Consider the following 19,473-nt stretch of genomic DNA (forward strand, 5'->3'; position numbering starts at 1 on the left):
TTTTTTTTTTTTTTTTTTTGGTACTGGGGATCAAACTCAGGACCTTGTGCTCGTGAGGCAGGCACAGGCACCACTGAGCTAAATCCCTGGACCTCTCTAAGGACTTCGACTGTGTATGAGCATATCCCTGTCACAGAGGATAAACAGTGATCAGAAGCATTCTGCTTGAATGTCTCTCAGGGAAAAATAAAGATCCATCTTGATGCTCTTTTGAGATCAAAATCATTCCCTTCAAAATACAGATACCTATAGGTATCACAGAGTGATCTTTACACAAATTTATCCTTTTCCCTTTATATCTTTTTGCCCTTAAATTTTATAGGGATAAATGAAAAGTCACGCACTGAGATTCCTAATATAACACGACTATCCCATACCCCTTGGGTGATTATGCAGTGAAAGATGGGAATCTGGTTTCTCCTTTTGTGGAGCAGGCAGGTTAACCTGGGAGATAAGATCTGAAAGTATCAAATGTCAAAAATAGCAGGATAAAGTTAAGTGCCGTATGAAACACGGCATTAAGTGCTGTGTGAGTTTAAGAGAAGTGAAGCATCTGGGGGCTAAGGTGGCCAGTGAAGGCATTATGTTCTAGGAAGGTTGCAGCAGCCCACAAATGGGGAGTGGATGTTAACAGTTAAAAGAGGAAAGTCCTTTGTGAAGTCACTCACAGTGATGCTGTGGAAACAGGATTTCCCCAGTGTGCTTAGTAGACAGCGAGAGACTTGATCTGGGCAACTAGTTTGTTTCAAAAAATAATAGGAGCAGGGAACCAGGGATGTATCTCAGTGGCACCTGAGCCTGTCTAAAGTGCAAGGTCCTGAGTTCAATCCCTAATACTGCAAAAAAAAAAATGAAAAATATAATAACAGGAGTATAATAACCTGGGTCCAGGTTACTTTTGTGGGATGATTTTGTGGGAGTTTTTTTGTTTTTTTGTTTTTTTGTTTTTTTTTTGGTTCTGCATATTGAACTCAGGACCTTGATTTTGCCAGGCAGGTGCAGTGCCACTGAGCTAAATCCCTGGCTCTGTGGGAGTTATTTTTGTGGGGCCTTATGCATCAGATAAAGAGTGAGAAGTCAGAGCTACAGTCTACAAAGAGGTAAAGCCTTGCTTAGTTTCCTGCTTGGCCAACTCTACCTGCCAATGTCTTCTGTTCTTCTAGGTTTTCTCTAAAAATAAAATACTACCATTTTATTATTAGATTAAAATAGAAGGCATATTTACTAATTAGCCCTGATTTGTTTTGTCTGTTTATCATTACCTGGAGCAGCTACAGGCAGGACCACCAAGGGGCTTAGCAGGGGTAGCCCAGACACTGCCATGAGAGGCATCCTGTCCTTCTGAGCCATTCTTGGGTTTTTTTCTGTTTCATGATATATTTAATTGTTTTAATCATCACATGATTAAACATAACTTGTTAAAGGTAAAAACAGTATTTCTAGTAAGCGTTTGATCTAATCCAGTGGTGACAAACCTGTGGCACATGTACCATAGCAGGCCATTTGTGCCATTGAAAGCTCTAAAAGGTTCGCCACCACTGATCTCATCTGAACGGAATAAGCCCACATCCATAATAACTGAATTGTTAGGTTTTTGCCAAAGCTAAACTCAATCAGATGGATATGCATGGCGATACAGCATATCATGGCAGCTGACTATTATTGAGTCGGCAGACTTGTGAATTATCATTTGGTCCAACATGCCTGAAGAGAGGTTGGCCCCAACTAAATCCACTTCTACAGCAATGGCGGCATGAAGTCCCCTGTCATTCTTTCAGGATGTGTGTTGTGTTCAGGATGTGCTGGTGCACATCTGTAATCCCAGCACTCCAGGAGGCTGAAGCAGAGAGCTTGCAACTTTGAGGCCAGTCTAGGAAATGCAGTGAGATCTTGCCTCAAAATAAATGCCTGGTACCACAAAAAGCAAAACAAAACCAACAAGGGTGTGTGTAAGTGCTTCCTCCTCCATTGCATTACTTTTGTCTCTGGTACTTACTGATTGATAGTACCGTCTAAGTCACAACTGAGAGTTTAAGATGCCTGCCATAACTGACTGCTTATAGATCTGTTCAGTTTCTTAGTATTTATAAATCAGAATGAGAAAGGATCTTGAAATATTGTATGAGAGACCAATTGAAGGGACTGATGAAATAAACAAAGAGCTGAGTGTCATGTGCTTGGGTCCATGTCATTTTGCCAGTGACTTTTCTCTGTGCTGCAAGATTAAAAGTTCTTTGAAAGAGGAACCATATAAAATGTTTCTTATGAGCCTGCAGAATTAGATATCTGTAGAGGACACCTAAGTGAAGGATATTTTTCTCCTTCTTAATTAGGAAGTGTAATTTCTTTCCTCTAAGACAAACTCTTCCTTAGAAATTATTGCTGATATAGAAAGCCAGAAAACAAATTCTGAGATAGAGGATACATATCATTTTGGTTCCAGCTCCTTGCTGCTATTTCTCTTTGAAAGTGAATTAATGAACATGTTCCTTGATGGCTGTTTCTAGATCAGTTATCTAGTAGTTCCTAGTACAAGCAGAAATATCTGTGATCCCTACCCCAGGGTTACAAATTTCCAGGAAAGATTTCTTTTTACTTACCACAGTAGTCCTGAGATGACCTTTCTATTTTACTTAACCTAGAGTGACTTTCCCCCCTTCTTCTAAGAAATTTTATACTTAGGATTTAGCCCTTTGAGGGTTTTATTATTATACCAAGGTGTCTCTCCATCCCATTAAGACCCACGGCCTTGTAATTTCCTATAGTTTGCCTTTTAATGTGCCCTCCTCCTTAAGATAGGGAGGTCAGTACATCACCAATGAGGGCCCTGGGATTTCTCTTCTGGAGAGTGCATTGGTGCAATTACAAAGGTGCTGGTTACATCTTATTCACTACTTCTGGCTGCTCAGTAATGAGATGGATTTCAGATTATCTGCCCTGTGACATTGCTAAATGAAAGCCTCAGACTTCCTCCTTTTAAAAAGTAGATTGTAATTAAATATTAAACTACATCCAGAAAAGGGGACAAATCACTAGTTCAGAGTTGGTAAATTTTTCCAAAGGATGCATGCTGGGTGTCCACACCCATAGGGTGCAGTGGGACCACTGAGGGGTCCTAGTTGTTGAATCCCATTCCACAAATACGACTACTGTGACTAAGTATTGCGTAAATGGAGCCAAGAAGCCTGTGCTTCTTGCTTTGAAACAACATATATATGTATATGTGAAATTAACTCATTTTTTTCTGCAAGCAGCCAAATCATTCTTTTGTTTTTTGGCACTGGGGATCAAACTCAGGCCCTTGCACTTTCAAGGCAGGCGGCAGAATCACTGAGCCACATCCCTGGCCCCTAAGCCATTCTTTCTCATAGATGTACAGTAGATCATTTTATGACTGTACCAAACTTCATCCCACTATTGATGAAGATCTGTGTTGTGTCTAGTTTTGGAATACTGTGAGTATTTTTACTCATGTGTTTCCATGTACATATGCATGCATTTCTGCCAGGTCTACCCCAGAAGTGTGATTTCCAGACGTGGGTCGTGTAGGTGTTGGTTTACCAAGTACTGCCTAGTACATTTTAAAGGAGCTGTACTGACCTCACCCTTACCAGCCATGTATGCAGGGCCTGCTGCTGTGCAACCTGGCCAGCACCTAGTATTAACAGAGACAATAGAAGTTAATGTTATTTTAAAAGTGCTAAAGCAAATAACCCAACGTTGAATTGTACCCTTAGCCTGTCAGTCTTGCTTCCCACTGTCCTGCCAGCCAAATCTCCTGTTTGTGTGTCTTGTGCCCTGGAGACTGATGAAGGCTCTGCCCTACTTCTCTGTCCCTTGGCTGGGCTTTCTGCTTTGCTTCACAGCCTCTCCACCTGTGCAGCTTTGGAGTCAGCAAATGCCCGGAGGGGAGAACAGGTACAGAATTTCAGCCTCCACTAACTGAACTCTTTTCTCCACTGCTACCTTGTTCTTCAGATCCTATCTTGGTAGCTCTCCTGTGCTTTTATACAGACATTTGTTATCTTAGTTTATCTTGCTACTTTAATTTTATTGTTTCTTGGTAAGATGATACAAGCTAATCCATCTCACCTAGATGGATTCACAGAATTATTCCTTAATTAAATCTTGCCCAGCAAATTTTTTAACCAGGAATTGGATCATCCTACAACATATTCAATGTTTTTTTAGATAAATGGAGAGCATCTAACCTACTCCGATTCATAGTTTTGTCCAGATATTTTCTAACAATACAGTTGCCTCAGGTGGAATACATCTATTTGATGCTTTTGCCTTGTGGCTTTTATTTTAACCACTGTCCAGTGAGATGTCTTATTTATCCTCACTACTTTTATATTTCTTTCTAATGACTCTTTTGGCCTTGGCCTAGTTATATGTATGTTGCTTTCTGAATGCCAGTGATTTGCTTTAAAAACAAGTTCCAGCTGGACATGGTGGTGTATACCTGTAATCCCAGAATTCAGGCCACTGAAGCAGAAAGATCACTGAGTTTGAGGGTAATCTGGGTTACATAATGAGTGCAAGGCCAGCCTGAACTACATAGTCCCTGTCTCTCAAAAACAAGAGTGGAGGCAGGGGAGAGAGAGAAAGTATGGATGACATTTTTGAAAAGACAGAGAAGTGTCTCTTTTGGCAGTTTCTACACAAGGTACTGACTACAGAAGGGAGACCAGTCAGGACTTAATCAGGTTCATGAACACTTACATATTTTAAATTTCTGCCTTGAGGAATTTTTTACATGGGGATGAGAGAAGAAAAACATGTCATTTTTAGGAATTATGCAGAGTCACTGATAGGAGCAGGGAAACCAAGAGAATAATCTGATGGTCCAATGCCAGAGTCCATGAAATAATTCCTAATAAGGGATTAATAATTTAAATAATTCAGCTTCTCTGCAGCTCAGTTTGACTTTTTATAAGTCTTTTCTTTCATCTTGGGTTCTTTTTTCATTCACTTTCAATTTTACTTAACTTTGAATTAAGGTATAATATATACATATGCCATGTGATTGAAAAATAGTGAATATTTTAAATTTAAAAATCGTTACAGTGAAAGCTACACTGCCATTACTTCCTCCAGAATATTCGCTCTCACTTTGAACACATTCATTTGCTGTTTTTGCCATTTTGGGAAGCAGTCTGGCTGTCCTCGTTTGCGTCTTTACTTGCACAGTCATGGCTGCCTTGAGAGCCGAATTGATTCAAAACATTAACTTCTCATCATCATCTTGACTTTGGAGAAGAGCCAGAACTTAGGCGATGCCAGATCTAGAGAAGAGAGTGGAGGGGAACACCCTGTAATGGGTTTACAAGGCTGCCTTTCCATTGGATGGCTCTCTGCAGCGGCATTCATAGTAATTTTGATTATATTTTGTAAAGACACTCACAAAAGAGCACTTCTGAAAGTGGCAAGAAATGATAGCACAAGTGTTACAGGTGAGGGAGACTATTCTGAGGGGATTCATGGCAATGTGGTCTTTTGTCATAATTTTTAAAAATTTAGGGCCGGGGATTTAGCTCAGCGTTTCGGTGGCCTGCCTTGCAAGCGCAAGGACCTGAGTTCAATCCCCGGTACCACAAAAAAAAAAAAAAAAAAAAAAAAAAAAAAAATTTAAACATTCACTGTATACTTTGATCACTCCTTATAGAGTACTGTAGTGGTTTTCTGTAAATTGAACATAGCGTATAAGCAGCATCCAGATTAAGAAGTAGCCATTTCCAGGAATTAATTATTTCCTCCACTGCCAAGTGCCATCATTTAGGCTGAGTTGTGTTCCCTTCAGATTCATGTATTGATATCCTGATCTGTATACCTCAGAATGTGATTGTCTTTGGAGAGAGAATCTGTAAAGAGCTAGTTAAGATTAAATGAAGTCGTAAGACTGGTGTCCTTATACGAAGATTGTAGGACATAGGGAAGCACAGAGAGAAGATAATGTGAAAATGCAGGGCGAAACTGGCTACCTACTGGCCAAGGACAAAGACCCCCGAGGAAGTCAGTGTTGCAAACACCTTGCTTTCAAACTTCTAGCCTCTAAAACTGAGAAAATTCAACAAAACAAAAACAAAACAAAAAAAGCAAAAGCAAAAAACCAAACAAAAACACTCGCACAAAAACAAACACAATTTTTAAAAAGGGCCCGGAATTTAGCTCAGTGGCACTGTGCCTGCCTTGTAAGTGCATGGTCCTGAGTTTGATCCCTGATCCAAAAAAAAAAAAAAAATTATACCGTGAAAACTTTTGTTTAAGTCAGTCAATCTGTGATAGTTTTTTGGTTTTGTTTTTTGTTTTTTTGGGTATTGGGGATTGAACTCAGGACCTTGTGTTTGCAAGGCAGGTGTGGGCCATTGAGCTAAATCCTCAGCTCCCTGTGATAGAATATAGTTACCCTCCTAATTTTCAATAGCATAGATTAATTTTGCCTCATATTGGGTTCTTTGTAGAAATGGAATATTATAGTACAAACTTTTATGTCGGTTATTTTTCACTTAACATTATGTGATTCACATCTCGTTAGGCCTATTGTCACATTGTTAAGTGAATGTATGCCATAATTCATTTATTTAACCATTAATAGCCATTTTATTGTTTCTAGTTTGCATTTGCACAAACAGTCCTAAAAACATTTCTAAGATATTTCATTTCTTCCTGTCACTGGCATTTCTGCTTCATAGAATATAGTTGGTTTACTTTTAGTACATCCTGATAAATAATTTTCCAAGGGGTTACACTGTATAAAAACTTGTAGAAGAGTAATTATTTTATTTTCAGAATGGATCAAACCATTCAAAACACAGATATGGAAGAGATGTTGTACACATTATACAGCTAAATTAAAATGTTTTAATTTGGTTCAGATTTGACTAGAAAAGTTTGGCGAGATGTCCTTCACGTCCATCTGTGTTTATCGTAACTCAGCATAGGTGTTATGTGTTGAGGGAAGTGCTGCCATGCACAAGAATAAACCTGACTCTCAAAATTATAATTTAGAACAGTAATTCTCAACCAGGAATGATTCTCCTCACCCCAGTGATATGTTTCAATATCTGGAGACATTTTTGTCACAATTAGGGATGGAATGTAATCAGAAAATAGCATGGCATGGATTGGGCCAGGGATTTATCTCAGTGGTTCGGAGGCCTGCCTTGCAAGCGCAAGGATCTGAGTTCAATCCCCGGTACCAAAAAAACAAACAAACAAAAAAGAAAATGGCATGGATGCTACTAGACATCCTGCAGTTACCCTAAGTAAATTGTGGAGCCTAAAATTCTAGAAGTGCTGAGGATTTCTGCTTCTGGAAAGATGAAGCAGAGATACCTTTCTATTCCTTCCACTAAGTACAATTTAAAATCCTGAACATTTTATATATAATATATAGTTTTTTTTTTTTAATCCAAACAAAACTCTAAAAGGAGGATATAGAGAAAATGGCAGTTGCTATGAACTTCAGGACTCAAAGAACATAGTGGTGAATTTATGGGATATTCTTTTTGTTTCATATATTCTAGAATTGGAGTGGAGGAAGTCAATAATCAGAAATCCCACAAGCATGAACAAAATCCCCAAAAAGTTTGCTCTCTGCAGCTGAAGGACTGAGGACAGCCTAGAAAAACAAACAAACAAACAAAAAAATCTTTTAGATAATAAGTGCTCTACCTAGCCAAATAGCACAGAAAAAAAAAGTTTTAGCCCCACACACCAGCTAAGGCTGAATAGAGAGTAGAGACTTCCGGCTGCAATTAATTAGGTGCCTCCTTCTCCCTGCTAGGATGGTTATCAGAGAAGGAAAAGGAGGGGGTAGGGTGGGGTGAGGGGGTGTCATCCCCTCCAGGCAGTAATGAGATCTCCCCATACTGTCAGTGGTAATCATGTGCTATGTGGAGCTGCTGTGCTTCCAAGTCCACTGGCAACACGCGACGTCTCTACCCTTCCCTGGAGGTGAGTCAGGGGAGGCTTAGGGAGCATCAGGTTGTCACCACCATTCATTAGCATGAAGCTGCCTCCCATCATGGCATTAGTAAAGGCCATGTGGAGAGCTTCCACTCTCAGGCAGGGAAGTACCATAAGAACAGAGTATTACAGCGTAATACCAAAACACCCATGTTTCAACTTAAAACATCATTGTACCAAGAAGACCTTCAATTGAGTAAAAAATGGCAATAGTGTGTTAGCTTTCTCTTACTGTAATGATACCTGAAAAAAATCAATTTAAAAAGAGGAGAGCTTTATTAAGGCTCACAGATCTGGAAGCTTTGGCCCTGGCCCAGCCCTGTTGCTTTAAGGCCTGTGGCAAAGCAGTACATCGTGGCCTCTGAAAAATGCAAATTAGGATCATAAGGAGTGTGAGAAACCGAAAATGTAAATAAGGATCAAAATGTATAGTAGATAAGGTGAAATAGGAAGAAAAAGTCCAAAAGGGAAGGGGAAGTGGGAGAGGTAGGGGAAAGGAAAGAAGGGAAAGGAATAAATATGAGGAAAGGAAAATATGGAAATAAAGTCTTTGTATATAGGGAGGGGTAGAGGGGTTGAAGGGAGGGCAGGGGAATGGGGAAAAAATAAGAACCAAGGTACAGCATATAAAGGTACACAATCACAATGATGAATGTCATCATATTGTATACTTAAAAAATGTACCAATAAACTTAATGAATAAAAAATAAGATCATAATGAGATATCACTGTTCATCTATAAGAATGGCTAAAAAAAACCAGTGGAAACACTGAACACTGATAAGGATGAGGAGGAACTAGGTCACTCGTGTTGTTGATGGGAATATAAAACGGTACCACCACTCTGAAAAGTGTGACAGTTGCTTGAAAGATGCAACATGGAACTATCATACAAACCAGCAATTCCACTTCTGAGCACTTATCCCAGAGAAATGAAGATTCTGCACAGAAACTTTATTTAAAATATCCCCGTCTGGAAACAACCTAGAGGTTCTTTCAGTGGACGAGTGACGAATGTGACTGGTCCATTCATACTGTGGAATATTACTCAGCACTGAAAGTCAACACACAGTTGATACGAGCAATAACCCACATGGGTCTCCTGCAAATCATACTGAATTAAAATTCTCAGTCCCAAAATGTTGCACATTTCGTATAACTTCATTTGTGTATCATTCTTAAAATGATGAAATTTTAGAAGTGAAACACAAATTAGTGACTTCCAAGGGTTACGGAAGGGGTGGTATCACAATAAAAGATCAAGTGATCCTCGTAGGGATGGAAATGTTCTGTATCATAATTATATTAAATGGCAATACCTTTATTGTGATATTGTACCATACTTTTGCACGATGTTACCGTATAGAAAAACTGGGTAAAGGGCACATAAAATCTCTCTGTATTATTTACTACAGATGTGAATTTATAGTTATCTCAAAAGATATAATTTAAAACAACAAAAAAGTAACCACTTTTTAAAATAAAAAGTAAAGGTCACTTGTGCCAGGCTTGAAAGATCTTAGAAAGAAAGCTAAATATATCAAAACCTGGTCTTGATCAAGGAGAACCTTGAGTCGTTAAGTGGTGAGACTCTGAGTTGGAAGTGTCATTGAATGTGCTATCACAGAAGCATAGTTTTGCCTACAATCTGTACACAGTTTTAGGAGCGGGAACGGCACAGAGACCCGCATGCCACTCAGGGAAGCTCAGTACTTGTAGCAGTGCAGCAGGCAGCAACCTTTGACAATGAGGTGTCACTGTAGGAGACAAGTACCATGATCTGATCTTTGTTTCAGGAATATATTTGGTGCTTGTATAACACCCACTTTGAGCAGGGGAGAGGGAAAAGGGGAAACAACAACAACAAATAAATAAAACTGGGAACCGTGTGGTCCAGAATTGAAGAAATGGATACCGGAGATTATTCAGAGGACATAGAAACTGTCTGGTTAGGGAAAGAAATCTGAGCTGATTTCCAAGATTCTAGTCCACATTACACACAAGATTAAAGTGCCACTTCTCAGGAGGTCCCTTCCCGAGATAGGTACACATGAAAATAAAACAGATATGCGGGGAAGAGAAGTAGAGCTTGGTTTGAGACCTGAGAGATATGAGGTGATACCAGCAGTATCCAGGAGATCGTTAGAAATTTAATTCTGTTGCTAGGAGAAAGAAGTACAGTGGAAATGCAGCATTGGAAGTCTGGTGAGGTCATTTGAGTGAGAAGAACTTCAAGGCCAGACACAGGAGAATATTAGCATTCAGGTTAGGAAAATGTTGGAAGAGACCAGAGATGTAGGAGAAAAAACTAGAAGCAAATCTTGAAGTCCAGGACGGAGAATCTCAATGAAGAGATTAGACCTAGAAGAGTCCAGGACCACAAAAACATCCTCCCTGGTCAGAGAGGGGAAAAGGAAATCCAGGGCCACAGAGAGATCCCTCTGGGCCACACATGGGGGAAAAAAAAATCACATTTGTGAGACTGAGGACAGTTGTAGCCTGGAAGTTTCATGCAGATGTGAGGAGCTGAGTGTGCAGTAAATATTTAGGCTAATGAGTGGCCAGACAGATGTCACTAACCTTTTATTTTTCAATATTATTTATATTATTATTAAAATCTTTTCCACCAATTCATTTTCTTGTACCTGGGGAATTGTTTTCTAGCATCAGAGCCAGTGAGTAGTGAGTAGAAAGGCCTTTTATCAGAAATAAGTATTTGTATTGTCTAATTCTAACTCATCATCTTATATACAGCAATTATTTAAATACTCTCTTTTACTGGAAACTGAATATTGGTGAGTCAATGAAAATGTGCATTTTATCTTTGAACTAGTTTTAAATTGCAAAACTACATTATGGAGTGCATGTGTGTGTGTGAACTTTATGAAAATTATATTTGTGTTTTTCAATTGTGGATTAAACTCTTCCATTTTCTGATTTTACTGTGAATCAAAAACTTTGGTTTCACAACTTCTGGGAATACTGTGCAGTTGTAGAATATGAGATTTCAGAGGCTGAAATTAACCTGGTAGAAATTTGAATCCATCTTTTATCTTTTAGATAAAAGCCTTTGAAATCCTTTTACTGTGAAGTTATCAGCAGTCTTGATTCTCATATAACCTCATTACTAACCCAAGGATTATTCAAAATGCATGGCAAGCAATGCGCTGTGGCTGAAACTCAGTGTTTATCACTCCCACAGTCCAGTGATAAGCCACACATGGTCCACCTAGTTCTGCTTGGGAAATTTTGCCTGCTCTCCTGAACACACCCTTGGAGATCACAGATCATAGTACTTATCAAAGGCCCTCATCCAATAGGCACTGAAGAAACCAGTTCTACTTTGAACATTTCCAAAACTTATTTAACTGCGGAATCTTTTCCACATTAACATTTCATAACCCACCTCAGGGTTTTGTAAGATAAGATGTGGAATAGATATTTTTGAGCGATTGATGCCTCTGAATTGAGGTCTCTACTGCTGGAAGTAAAGGCAATATTCTCAATCTATTTTTGTCTTTATGAATCAGACTTGGTGAAGTATAAGAAAAACAATTCTTACCCATAATCTTTACTGCTCTCCCTCTCTGCCTAGAATGGCAAGAATTGTCTTATTGGGTATATAAGATTTACACATTTTCCTGAAAAAATAATTTTATCAGTTGTTGCCACTACTTTTCATTCAGTGGAATAAATTGCCATTGATAAATTAATAAGGGAATGTGTTATGGACAGAAAAGTATGAATAAAAAGTATTATCAATTTCACCAATTGTTATTTTAAGGCTTACTTAAAACAAGATAATTTATTACTTGGGAGCCAAACCTAATTTCCCCAAACTGAAACCTGGTAGTGATTTACTTATTCCATAAGAGTATGATCTTATCTGCTCAGATTTACATTTGGAGTAATAAACCTCTGGCAGCTGCTCTCAGTTGCCTGGATGAAGAGGAGACAGGAGATAAGAACATTCCTTTTTTTATTGGCCTTTAGAGCATTTAAAGTTGGGGTGGGGGTAGAAAAGGTGTACCTATTGTGGCCATAAATGTTCACCGACAGTACTACAGAGGAAACCAGTCCTCTTTAGGAGACTCGGTAAATCTCTTAGGCTACTGGCCTCTGTGTATCAAAACCTGCCAAAGGCTTTAAAAGAAGAGACCTGCATCCTCTTCATCTGAAAGGCCATCACTGCAACTTGAAAATAGTCTAGGACTTTGGGAGAATCAGTGCCAGGTATAAAATGTTCAGCTCTTCACTAGCAGAGTGACCTCACCCTACTGGCAGTGAGTCCCATAGGTCCCCGAGTACGCTCAAGACTGCCTTAACCTGATTGCAATGAACAGAAAAACTCCAGCTTTGGTGCAGTGTGGAGACAGCATGTAGGGGAGGGTGTTGGCCCTGCTCTGCCCAGGCATGCCCACCGCAGCGTAACCCTTAGCCTCAATCAGAGGTCATTCAGGGTCCCTGTCAGGCACGGGTGTCTATGAAATCTAGTAAAATCCCTGAGTTTTATGACTCCCAAGTGTGTCAATGTGGTCCTTATTAGCTCATTCTCAGGACCTCAAATTCTTAAGCTTTCTTCTTTGAACATTAGCACTTTAGTTAAAGACTGCCAAAAACGTGACAGACTCTAGTAGGAGTTTTTATTACCTAATAAATAATATCACAGGAGGTCATAATTCCATATTAGCCACTAAATATCCAAAATGTATAAAGCGTGCAAAGTTGGGTCCAAGATATGGATGAAAAATAGCTCAAGTGACAGTTCTAAAGAATTATTCATTTTCTTTTTTAATGTGAAAATGGAGCAGGAACATTCTCCTAAATCCCAGGCTTACAGAGCTGAATGCTGCCTGGAGGCCTTAAAGCATTACATTGACAAAGCCATTTTTCTTACTTTTTAAAATTATCACTAAAACAATTCTCTGTGGAATTTTGGAAGACATTGCAAGCTTTCAGACCCATAAGACATAGGAAGGTCTCTGTTAACCTCCATCATGGTCATCATCCGCCACCCCAGGGAGACACTGAAGTCACACTAGGAGAGACAAAGCTCCTTAGTGTTGGGGCGCCAGCCTTGTTAGCTTAGTCCTCTTCCCAAGTGCGGCCTAGGATCAAGCTATGCTCATTGTCAAGAAGTTCTTTCTTTCAGACAATGCCATCTTCTCCAGATAAAAGGAATCCATTTCTGCCCTTGTGTGGGAATACCTGACTTATGACTCACACACACACACACACACACACACACACACACCCAGCTTTATTGTAGTCTTCCATTTCTAGCCATTGTTATGTACCTTTTTTTTTTTCTTTTTGGCTTTTGCTCTTTGAACTTTTTCACTTTTCCTTCTTCCTGAAAATTGCCATGGGAGCTCACCTCCTATATCAGCCCTCCAAATCGTTCATCTGCCCAAAATAAAAATCAGGACAGTGGCAAATTTTGTGAAAAGGCAAAGAGTGATATCACTGTATCTTGCTGTCTGGGGATCATGATGGGCAGACAGTTCCTTTCCCTGGAAGACATCTTCTTACTACGGCAAAGTGGAGCTTTCCAAGGAGATCTCTGCTGTTGGACATTTGCTTGTGGCACTGTACTTCCTATATGCTATTAGACTTTTGTTGGCATTGGAGTGTCCACACTCCTGTTGTGTTCCTTTTAGGTAGATTGGGCTAACATTTCCTATCTTAATTAAAGCATATTTTCTCTGTTGACAGAGACTCGATATTGCTACACTCAACACACAATGGAAGTCACAGGAAACAGCATCTCTGTCACCAAACGCTGTGTCCCATTGGAAGAATGCTTGTCCACTGGCTGCAGAGACTCAGAGCATGAAGGCCACAAGGTCTGGGCAACAGAGCAAGTGACAGTACAGCATAGTCAGCCTCCTTCCACTTCAGGTGGCTGACAGTGCTCATGAGCAGATTTTCACCCCACCCCCACATAGGCTGCCTTTTGTTTGTCTTCACAGCATTGTAAAAAGACACTTCCTTTCTTGCATTCTGCACAAGAATGAAAGTATATATGAGGCCATAGAACAACTGGCATAAAGTGTGTAAGCACATACCAAGAGAACATTAAGATGATCACAAGCACTGTACTTTACTCAGAAAAAAAGTCATAAAGCTACCAGACAGGAGAGGAACAGTGACCACCTCTGCCTGTGGCAGGAAACATTGCAGAAGCACCAACGACCCCTTCAGCAGAACTCTGGCCGTTTACCTTCGATAGCTCTGTAAAGTGAGGGCTCATGTCTGTACTGGGATGCAATCTAGGCAACGTTGCCATTGGCTCCTGAGTCATTAATAGGCAATGAAACACTTATCTTCCTATAGATTTGCTCCCGTTAAATGTCATTTGGTGCCTATATACAAAAGCATTCCGTGTAAAATGAACTTTGGGGGCACCCTTGAAGGAGAATATAAAAACTGAGAGAAAGGCAGCCTGACACGTGACACATGAATGCCCAGCCTCTGCGGCAATGCTGTCAGTCCTTAGCCCTTATTTGGTATCTGCCCTCTTTTGCCAGGCCACTCCTGGTGGTTTAGGGAAATGCCCTTTCTCCCTGCCCTGGAATATCACTTCCAGAAAGTCTCTTAAAAAGGCAAGCCTATAATCCCAGAACGCTGGGAGCCTAAGGCAGGAGGATTATAAATTCAAACCCAGCCGAAGCAATTTGTTGACTAAGGGAGAACCTATTTCAGAAACAAGAAAAGGAGTGGGTATGTAGCTCAGTGCAAAGGCCCTGGGTTCAATCCCTAGTATACCCCCACCAAAGGCATCCAATTTTTAAGAAACTTCTCATAAATACTAAGATTAAATTTTAAAATACAATCTTCCTGCTTTTTCCTTGCTTGAAATATGAATGGTAAAACCAAGGTTATTACCTTTCCCCTCTAGCAAACAGGGCTATGTCTGCAGGCATTGCCAAGGAGAGAAGTTATATCATAGGTTCATATCATACATGTAGTAAGTGATAGGGACAGAATTCAAACTCGTTTCTCATCCCCAGTCTCCCTTCTCAACATTGTACCATCTTCCCATTCAGAGATATCCAGACTCAAAATCTCTGCAGATAATGACTGTCTAGGATATTGAATCATCTGGATCTTATTAAAAAGGAGATTCTGAATCTCTAAGTCTGGGGCTAGGGTTGAGATTCTGCATTTCTAACATGATCCTAGCTCAAATTGAGCCTGCTGCTATGTGCTTTGTGTAGTCCTAGCCTAAAATTTCTGTACGTAACTCTTGGTTTATTTCTATCTTATGATTCAGGCCTGAAGCAGTAGAAATTAGGATTCATTGCATAAATGAAAAGCTCTTCAAACATTAGCTTACTCATGAGAATGGAGATAATTATGCTGATAGTGATAATGAAAATAAATATTCAAGTTTAAATTGTGTGAGTTGTTGCCATTTCATTTTTACTGTTAAAACTCGGCAGAGGAAGATTTACCCTGATAGTTTCCTCCAGTTGTCAGAAAGAGCCTGTATGAGCCGGGGTTGTAGCTCTGTGGCGCCACACCTCCCTGGCAAGTGCAAGGTCCTGAGTTTGATCCCTGGTACTGGCGGAAGGAGCCTGTCTGAAAAAGGAAGGCAAAGTTTCAGACTCTCCCCTTCACAAGAATACCTGAGAACTGGGAGGGATGCAAAGCTTTGTAAGACCCATATGGTGGGATTTCAGAAACAGAATCCCGATTCCTTGACATTTAGCTTGAAGAATTTCATTTTGAGCATGTTGCTTCTAGATGGACTGTTGTTCCACCCTTCCTAAATGCAGGGTTGATGTTTCCTTGTAGAACAGATCATTTTCATTTCAGTCTTGCCATGAGGGAGACAGGCCCCGCCCCCCCCCAGCCTCCTTCCAAGACCTGCTGGCTTCTCATTGTCCCCTTTTCTCCTCTTCTTTTCTTTCAGGTCTGCACCTCCTGCTGCGAAGGAAATATCTGTAACTTGCCACTCCCTCGAAATGAAACTGATGCCACATTTGCCACGACGTCCCCTATAAATCAGACAAATGGACACCCACACTGCATGTCGGTGATTGTGTCCTGCTTGTGGGTGTGGTTAGGACTCACATTATAGCAGCTCAACAGTGCCATATTAGCAATGATCTTTGGGATCTTGATGATCCAGTCATGCACGAGTCATTGGCCAGACAGTAATTCCACATATGAGACCACTGCACTCATGAACATTACTACAGCCAGGCGTTGGCATTACCATGAAGAACAAGCATCATTCCAATGTTGTCATTTCGAGTCAACCCAAGAACCCATCAAAATTAGCCTGCCCACAACGTAGACCCTGAGTTCTATACCACACACCTTTGTTTTCACCCCACAAAATAGTTATTTCTTATTGTGATCTGAGGTTCTTGGTTTAGAATTTGTGCATGAGCTGCAGGAGGTCCTAGAATCCTTTGAGATGTTAGAAATATGTTATATCGATTTTTTTTTACAAGAAAGATAACCACTGGTTTAATTACAATGATTTATTCCCTTATAGCTTCAGAACTTTAAAACTACAAACCCCAAAGGAATGGGCTATTTCCTTTGAGATTCTGACTGAGTCCCTGGAAGAAGAGTAAGCAGTTTGCTCAATTTAATTTTCCCAGCCTTCACCTTTCATTGCTAAGAATCATATTTTCTGTTTCATGTGGAAGATTAAAAGGATATGGTAAAATCTTGGTGTATTTGTTGGGATGGCTAGAGAAGGATTTTCCCCAACTTAAGGAAACCAACATCCATAAAGTAGCTATGTTTATCCCTTCGTGTAACTGGTGAGATTGGCTTTGACATGTGACCTAATCATGCTGTATGAGAACCTCCATTCCACCTGCACCATTGGTGTACAGAGAGTCCCAAAAGACCATGGAGTTATTTTCTCCAGGTGTTGGGTGCTATTCTGGCATGGGTAATCTAGACAGAGCCTTCAGGAATGAAAGGCAGAATATGGAGGTTAGTCCAAGTTCATTTTGAAGGCCCAGAAGTGGTTCCTCCAGTTTATGCCTCCATTTGCAGTACTCACTGTCAAAGAGCCCTCTCCTTCCAAATCCCTAGTGACATTAGGGTTCTGCATTAAATTCTCTCTGGACCAATAGAGAAATACAGCATAACATAGTAGGATGGAAAAAAAGGTAGTTGTAAGACTAGTAAGGAAACACAATGGTAAATTTTTATTTCTTTTAGATACTGCTTTTAAAGTAAAGGATAAAATTCACCTTCCTATATTCCTGGCACCTAAAGTGATAATTTTTCTTCTTTCTTGTAAATCCTTTAAACAATATTTATTTTTGTATGGTATAACTGGAACCTAAAATATATTCTAAATATTCTTTATTCTGAACAAAATGATCAAATTAGAATAGCTATTTTTCAACTGGTAGAGGTAGAGATTGTAATATATGTTTATGGAATGTTATCTGTAACACCAAGGTTGTGGGCAAGAGTCATATGTTTACCTCAAGGATTTTGCTAATGGCTTTCTCAGTGGTATTATTTGAGAAGTATTCAAGTGGAGACCATCACTGGTCAGAATTTCTGGGCGAGGCTATAAGGTATCTTCCCACAGATCTCAGTGGAGCCATGGCTGATAAAGAAGTCAGTTTTGTTGGTCTCCATCTGCCCTGCACAGGAAACCATCCCTGGCTCATAGAATGAGACCCCTTCAGGGATCAAATAGGAAATAACATCAGTCACTCTGATTAAGAGTAGTCTAAATTGTGTCACATAGCCTTAATGCAGAGTCTGGCAGGCTTATTAATTTGTTACTGATAATTGGGGTTGGGAGAGTAAACAGAGAGAAAGCAAGATATTTATTTAGCACCACCTATGTGCCAGGCACTAGGCTAAGCACTTTACATAGTTACATATAATCCCTACGAGAACTCCATAAGGAATATTATTAGCATTTACAATTCACAAATGTAGGTACTGAGGCTCAAAGAAGCTCAATAAATGAAACCCTTTCCTTCAGATATAGATGATGTGAGATGAAGCAGGATTGAAAAGGCAAGGAAAGTGGAGTTACCCTTACAGGAAAACTTCCAGGCCTCGCTTCATGGAAATTTGTTCATCTTATCACGTGGAGCTTATCTCATCCTGCCTGTGCAGGGTGCCATCTGCATGTGTTCCCCAGTTGATGTCTTTGCTTTGGAAAGTGAGGGTATAGCCTTTTCATTTATACCTCTTGCTAAAGGAGGAGATAGTTGATATTGCATCAGAAGATGCTGTAAGACAGTGGTGATTTGATGTTGTACATATTCACAAGTACCATCTTTGTGCATGGTCACACTCCACTGAATGTAATTCTGAACAGGAGATGAGAAGGTGACTACACCAAAGCCTCCCTGGCAGGGGATGGGGTCAGGTCAGAAGCTGCACCACCCAGGGTGCTAATGCAAACTGCACAGATGTGCTGCATGCATCCCAATGAAATGGTTTGTTCACTGTCCCTGGCCTCCAGGAACCAAGAAAGGGCCATTCGTGTGAAAAATCCAGGGCCGATTGGCCATCTGACTTTTCTACCACATTAAACTTTCCTTTAAATCTCACCATTGGTGACAGCTTGACGTGCAAAGAGCCATGATGTGTATATTAACCTATGTGTCACATATTTATTTTTAGACTCCCCTCAACATTCATGTAAAGACATTAATGCCTAAATGTAAATATTGTACATTTTGTAAATCAATTAATAAATGTTTTAAGTGTACCTCACCAGGCTTCTTCCTGCAAATGCATATGTAAATCAATGATTAAGACACTTGGGTTCTGTACAAGGCAGTGGGCCTTCCTTCCAGGAGCTTAGTTTCTGGTTCTACAGGAAAAAAAAAATACATGCATGTAAAGATGTAAGATGATTCACCCATGCCATGTGATTCATACAGATTGTAAGTGCTGTAGAAAAAAAATCAAAGAAGAAAAGATTATCAAACTTTTCAGGGTCGTGGATTTAGCTCAGCAGTTTGGTGGCCTGCCTTGCAAGTGCAAGGACCTGAGTTCAATCCCCGGTACAAACAAAACAAAACAAACAAACAAAAAAAACCTTTTCAATCAGGCCTACAATTTTCTTTGAACATTTCATTGTTAAATCAGGAAATATAAAGATATATTATATGTGATCATGTCTATAAATAGATCTATTTTCATTTATTTCTTTCTATTTATTATTTGGTAGTGCTAGAAAGTAAACCCAGGGCCTCTAGCATGCTAAGCAAATGCTTACCACTGAACTAAGTCCTTAGTAAATTTTATTTTTAAATCTTATTTTATTCTTGGTGTGAATTATGTTAATGATAAAACAAAAAGCATTTTTTCTTGGAGTGTTTCTCCAGCAACTAGAAACAAAGGCTGAAATAGTATATGTCATTTTAATCTATGCAACAGTTTTATTATATTTTTCTTAGTAAGACAGTAGATTGAAAATAACCTTGGTAAATTTCATTTATTTGTGACTCTTGGCTATTCTTTAATACCCTGTAATTTGAAGTTTCCAGG

At 39.7% G+C, this 19,473-nt stretch overlaps 1 protein-coding gene across 4 annotated transcripts in view; it reads left to right on the plus strand.

The window, feature by feature from the left end:
- Positions 1 to 18,900, plus strand: part of Lypd6 (LY6/PLAUR domain containing 6) — a 102,886-nt gene extending 83,986 nt beyond the window's left edge. For all 4 annotated transcript variants that reach the window (XM_010620989.3, XM_010620986.3, XM_010620985.2 and 1 more), the window contains exons 4-5: positions 13,687 to 13,817; positions 15,890 to 18,900. In XM_010620989.3, the coding sequence (XP_010619291.1) occupies positions 13,687 to 13,817; positions 15,890 to 16,057 (299 nt within the window). In that variant the 3' untranslated portion in view covers positions 16,058 to 18,900. The remainder of the gene's footprint in view (positions 1 to 13,686; positions 13,818 to 15,889) is intronic.
- Positions 18,901 to 19,473: the final 573 nt, after the last annotated feature.

This window comes from Fukomys damarensis, unplaced genomic scaffold (genome assembly GCF_012274545.1).
Source record: "Fukomys damarensis isolate Sample0158 unplaced genomic scaffold, DMR_v1.0_HiC HiC_scaffold_29, whole genome shotgun sequence".
Lineage (NCBI taxonomy): Eukaryota > Metazoa > Chordata > Mammalia > Rodentia > Bathyergidae > Fukomys > Fukomys damarensis.